General features: G+C 41.4%; 1 protein-coding gene across 3 annotated transcripts in view; it reads right to left on the bottom strand.

Annotated features, from left to right (window-relative positions):
- Nucleotides 1-255: 255 nt before the first annotated feature.
- The window catches only part of GRB14 (growth factor receptor bound protein 14), a 46179-nt gene continuing 40434 nt past the window's right edge, over nt 256-6000 (bottom strand). For all 3 annotated transcript variants that reach the window (XM_083410023.1, XM_083410024.1, XM_083410025.1), the window contains 5 exons: nt 4370-4486; nt 4207-4276; nt 4016-4103; nt 2333-2426; nt 256-697 (listed from right to left, as the gene is read on the bottom strand). In XM_083410023.1, the coding sequence (XP_083266149.1) occupies nt 551-697; nt 2333-2426; nt 4016-4103; nt 4207-4276; nt 4370-4486 (516 nt within the window). In that variant the 3' untranslated portion in view covers nt 256-550. The remainder of the gene's footprint in view (nt 698-2332; nt 2427-4015; nt 4104-4206; nt 4277-4369; nt 4487-6000) is intronic.

The raw sequence follows: 6000 nt of genomic DNA, 5'->3' as shown, positions 1-6000 counted from the left end.
CTCCATGAAAAAAAGAACAGAAGTGTGCGCCAGTCTACTGCCCAAAATTTTGTCACTTTACTCCCCCCATTTTCCAAATCTGTTGAAGATTCAAATGGCAAACTTTGAAACAGAATCCAAAAATACAGTGCAAAAAATGTGCGGCTTGCCGATTGGTCTCACTGCACCCCACCCACCATGTTTGCGTCTTTTTTATGTTTTACAATAATGGTGTAAAAAGGATTTGCCTTAAAATGAGACACACCTTGAAAGGGATAAAGGAAACTAGTGAAAAAGACATTTATTGGCATTTGAAAAATACTCCCTAGGATTGCAGCGTTACAATTTCAGCTTCAGATTCATTTTGTGGAAGATCAACTGTTGATTAGCCAACTCTAACACGAAAGTACTGGATTTTGTTTTGCTATGGTGAATACAAATCCTTCTTTGCAAGCTGAAATTTACATTCACTGGCTTTTTGTTTACGCCCTTCATTTACAAAACTTCTTTGTCAAAAGGAACATTCAGCCTTTCTATCCTACGAGGCTTTGGTGAGGTGTTAACATTTTGGTTAAAATGCAATTCGGGCACAGTAATGTTTTAACTTGCAAGGTAAGATGCCTTTATTGAGCTGGTAGAACTCCACTAGTTGAATGAGATCAGAAAATCTGGTGTGGCCATCATCCAGCGTATAAAACAGCTTGCCTTCCTCTTCCAACTGCAAGAAGAGGAAACACCACATCAACAATAATTTCCATTGTGCTCTGCCATCCTCATTTCATTCATCCAGCCTCTGCGATGATGGTTAGGTGGATACTCATTTGCCACTAAGAACATCAAGACCAAGTGTAGATTGGGACTTTAGATTCTCCAACACCTGAAGATCAGCTCCCATCATTTTGGAGCCTCATTTGCAGGCAGTGATGTTGGATCTCCATGTTGCAAAAACTTTGGAGGGGGCATTGCAAAGCTGAGTAACGTTTGCCCATTCGTGGGGGGCAGGGGAAAGGAAGCACACCCTTGTGTTGCCAAGGCAACAAGAAGACGTGCCCCTCTTTTTCTGTGATGTGCCGTAGCTTCTCAACAAACACTGGAAGCTAATCACTTAAAGGCTGCAGTTCTAAGACAAATAATAAAGAAGGGGATATATATTGCTTTGAAGGTTTTTGCCCATTGTCACTGATTTGCTTCTTCGTTTTTGTGATGTTCTACTGGTTAATATTATTTGCCTTTCTCACCTTGAGGCAAGGAGGTAAGCCATAAATCCAAAAACAAAGAGGTAGATTTGAATACACTTTGCTTTAACTCTGGAAGCCCTTGCATATGCCAGGCAGAAGAATGGCACAATGCGGGAAGCTTATCCAGAGATCTGATATTGCTGAAAATATATTAGGAGGGATGAGCAAAGTCTCGAAAGCCACAGGGCAGACTTCCAACATCCGCAAAATTGGGCCTCTGTTCCTTGGATAGCTCCATTTCGCCCATCCCCATGTCCAACAGGAGCATCAAATGAAGCACATGGGTGTCCTTAGCTTTACAAATATTTTCCAGTCGCCCATTCTAGCCTTTCATGGTGCAGAACTCGGCTGCTTAACTATACCTACTTAACCTAGAATTAAGCTCCATTGCCTTCAATGGGACTTACTTCCAAGCAGGCATTATAGCATTGCTGTGTTAATATAGTGGTAAAGACCTGTCTTTTTTGAGTGTTCATTCTGACTCAATGTGTTTTTAAAACATTCCTCTTTTGCTTACGAACCCTGCCCCGTTTTCTGATAAAATATAAGGAAGTTCTGCTTGCCTTTTGACTCTCAACAGATTCTACCAAGTCCTAGGACACTCAAAACATATGGGGAGAAAAATAAAACTAGAACAACAGGCCTATAATCTGAAAGAGAGCATACATTCATATTCTCTCTCTCTCTCTCTCTCTCTCACACACACACACATATTATTTAATAGATTTCTATCCTACCTTTTAGAGGGAAACAAATCTTACAAGGAAACTCACAATACTGCATTAATTAATTAATTAAAGTGTGCAAAACACCGTAATTTAAAACTAGATAACACTCAAAATAATGCGTATTTGTGTACATACATACGCACACTTGCATTTGGATTTAAGAAAATGCAGAGACTATCGTGAGGAGTTCCATTAGAATTCCATTTTCATGTGTGGGAGCTTTTAATTCTCAAACCATCCCTATTTCACAGAAAACTGTAAGTAGCAGGTTTTAGCCATTAGAAACAGAATGAATTACCAAGAGGCATGCCACCGTTTTGGCAGTAGTATAAAAACCATTGAAGGAAAAATTTACTACCGGTCCACAAACTTGCTGGCTATACTTACGGGTACAATTTGAAAGTGCTTTATTTTCAATCCATGGCTCAGTGACAGCACAAAGGTTTTGGGGTTACTCTGGCTGTCCCGTACCAAGAAAACACTAGCAGGTGAAGGAATAGAAACAAGTATCAAACAAGTATGAAAATCTGGTAGCAGTGAGTTACTGTTAAAGTTTTGTAGCTTCCCTAACAAGCATCAAAGTTAAGGCGCAGAAATAAGTACTTGTTCATGGCAAAGAGACATTATTTTATCTACCGTATTTTTTGCTCTATAAGACTCACTTTTTCCCTCCTAAAAAGTAAGGGGAAATGTGTGAGCGTCTTATGGAGCGAATGCAGGCTGCGCAGCTATCCCAGAAGCCAGAACAGCAAGAGGGATTGCTGCTTTCACTGCGCAGTGATTCCTCTTGCTGTTCTGGCTTCTGAGATTCAGAATTTTTTTTTTTCTTGTTTTCCTCCTCCAAAAACTAGGTGCGTCTTGTGGTCTGGTGTGTCTTATAGAGCGAAAAATACGGTACTTAAGTGGCAAAACTGTGACAGCAATAAATAAATGCATTCTCAACCTCTCTTAAGATCACTGTATTTCAGCACACCATCTAGTGGCCAAAGAATGAAACCCAAACCAAACATTCACCAGTTATCCAAGATTGATGTGTTATCTCAGCAACTCTGTGGTCCCAATTCCACCATTTGCCAAGCAAGATAATGGGAATGCAGAGGCAGGGCCAAACATGTCAAGAGAGGCTCAGTGGTTCTGTTAGGGTGGGTTGCTATTCTAGGCTGCATCAACAGAAGTATAGTGTCCTGATCAAGTACACTAAATTTAGGAAACCACAAAATACAATCATACCTTGGATCTCAAACGCCTTGGCTCTCGAACAAATCGGCTCCTGAGCAATCAAAACCCGGATGTGAGTGTTCCGGTTTTCAAACAATTTTCGGAAGCTGAACGTCCGGAATGAAGTCCGATTGGCTGCAGGAGCTTCCTGCAGCCAATTGGAAGCCACACTTTGGTTTCCAAACATTTTGGAAGTCAAACAGACTTCCGGAATGGATTCCATTCAACTTCCAAGGTACGACTGTATCCAGAAAGGTAAAGTGGTGCCTCGCAAGACGAAAAGAATCCGTTCCGTGAGTCTCTTCGTCTAGCGGTTTTTTCGTCTTGCGAAGCAAGCCCATTAGCGGATTAGCAGATTAGCGCTATTAGCGGTTTAGCGGCTATTAGCGGCTATTAAAGGCTTAAGGGATTAGCGGATTAGCTGCTAAAAGGCTATTAGCAGCTTAGTGCCTTAGAAAAAGAGGGTAGGGAGCGAAAAAAAACCCCCAGCAATCGCAAGACATTTTCGTATTGCGAAGCAAGCCCATAGCAAATTCATCCTGCGAAGCACCCCCAAAACGGAAAACCCTTTCGTCTAGCGGGTTTTCCATCTTGCGAGGCATTCGTCTTGCGGGGCACCACTGTAGCGACATCCAAGCTGGTGCCACAAACTCTCTAACCAAATTTAGAACTACTTGCACATGCTTTCAAGGCAGCCACTAGCATATCATATGCCTGTTATGTCTGATTTCATTTTATCATTGCGACTCATGGGGACAATTTGACTGCTCAAGCAGTTAACAGTTAGTCCAATTTTAAAATAATAATAATAATAATAATAATAATAATAATAATAATGGTTGGAACTCTTACCCATCTACCAGTCCTTGTCGCAAAATTAGTTGGTGCGCCTCATCTCTAGAGATCTTATGGTGAAACCACGGCTGGGAACTGTGTATGGCTGAAGCGTCAGGAAGAAAGGGGAGCGAAAAATTCTTATTAGGATCATTTTTGTGTATGACGATAGTGTAGCATTCCATGAGACCTTCTGGAATGGTACATACCTATATTCGATGACACATTCTGCAGAGTATTGGGACTACTGTGAGCACCAAGTCGCAGACACCCTTTTTTCTATGTGGGAAGAAAGAAAATCGTAAATATTTCAGAAGAAAGAAAGAAAAAAAACCAACAGAAAAAAACATTGTAATGAACTTTTTTTTCTACCCGCCATGCTAATCCTTCTTCTACAGCAACTGAAAGGGCTTCTGTGGGGTTTTCAATCACTCTGGATTTATGTCCTGTGAAGTCCATGGCCACTAGAGAATTCTCTGAAACACTTCTCTGCAAAAAGGAAAAGAGGGGGAAAAATCCATTTAAAAACATTACTGACCAAAACATTTCACAATATCTCCTCAGTGTTCTGTTTTAGAAACAGCATTTGGCTTCTCCCTGAACCACTCTCAGAGCAATAATAATCTTTGCATCTATTGATTAGCCAGTTGGAAACTATATTAAGAATAAGGCAAAAGTGTTCTGTATATATATTGCAATAAATATGTCCTGAGGGATTATCCAGTTATCAAGATCAGAAAAAAAAGATATTTCATATATATAAGAGGGTTTACACTCTGCCCTCTGCTTATTCGACACCATAACAATTCTACTCGTACATCTACGGGGAAGATTTTACGGTAGTTAATATAAAAATGGATGAGATAACTTTCTGACAGCCGCTGCAACAGTGGGAAGCAAAAGAGGAAATAAACGCCTATCTGAGGAGGACCACCTATTTAAATGGTATTAGGATGATGGCAAAAGTGGTAAAAAGAATTATCTACGTCCGGCAGCTAAGTGGTCTTGCCCTATCTCTTGCTGGAACGTGATGGATTCTAAGAGCTTATTCTGAGCCATGTAACTAAGTGAATAGAGAGATGGCACACAGAGGGCACAGGTGGGCAACACATGAGCTAGATGTAGCCCTCGGTCACTAGGTGCCATCACTTCAGGTGGGGTATAATCAGCCAGGTAACACCACTGATTTCGGCACAGGGAGAGTAAACATCTCTCCCGACGGCAGCAGTGCTCCCCATACAGTGGTACCTCAGGTTAAGAACTTAATTCGTTCTGGAAGTCCGTTCTTAACCTGAAACTGTTCTTAACCTGAAGCACCACTTAACTAATGGGGCCTCCCACTGCCGCTGCCACTGCGCAATTTCTATTCTCATCCTGTAGCAAAATTCTTGACCTGAGGTATTATTTCTGGGTTAGCGGAGTCTGTAAGCTGACGCGTCTGTAACCTGAAGCATCTGTAACCTGAGGTACCACTGTATAGCCAAAATCACTGACAACTATCTTGGTGGCATCAGGAGCACTGTGAGGCAGTATAAACACTGTATGTGTGCACAAGAGGGAGAAAAGTTTGTGTGTGCGTGTTTATACGTGTGTGAGAGGTTTTGTGTGTGTGTGTGTGACTGTACCTCCCTTTACCCACCACTACATGTGGGCCTTGCCCCCCCCCCAAAGCTTGTCTAGCTCAGAGATATAGGAACTGTCCTCCCCCCCTTTTGTAGCGCTTGCATTGCACTCTATATAGAAGCAACCCAAATACTTTTTTCCAGCAGCTGCTAAGATACAGGCACATATCAAAATGGACAAAAGTATCTCACTGATCCATGTGATCCTGTGCATGGTTCATGTAAGGGGAGCAGGGAGCTACGGTTAGTTTTAACATCTTTGACAGAAACACTATGAATTAAAATAGTATGAACTAAATTAATCTTTGTAGGTAATGGGATGCCCTGAGAACAAATTACAGCATAATGTAATACTCTTGCAATACTATGGAAAACCCAGTG

Source organism: Podarcis tiliguerta (assembly GCF_965153285.1).
Source record: "Podarcis tiliguerta genome assembly, chromosome: 1".
NCBI classification, from domain to species: domain Eukaryota; kingdom Metazoa; phylum Chordata; class Lepidosauria; order Squamata; family Lacertidae; genus Podarcis; species Podarcis tiliguerta.
Note: the sequence above shows the minus strand (reverse complement) of the source record. Positions and strands in the feature narration are given on the sequence as shown.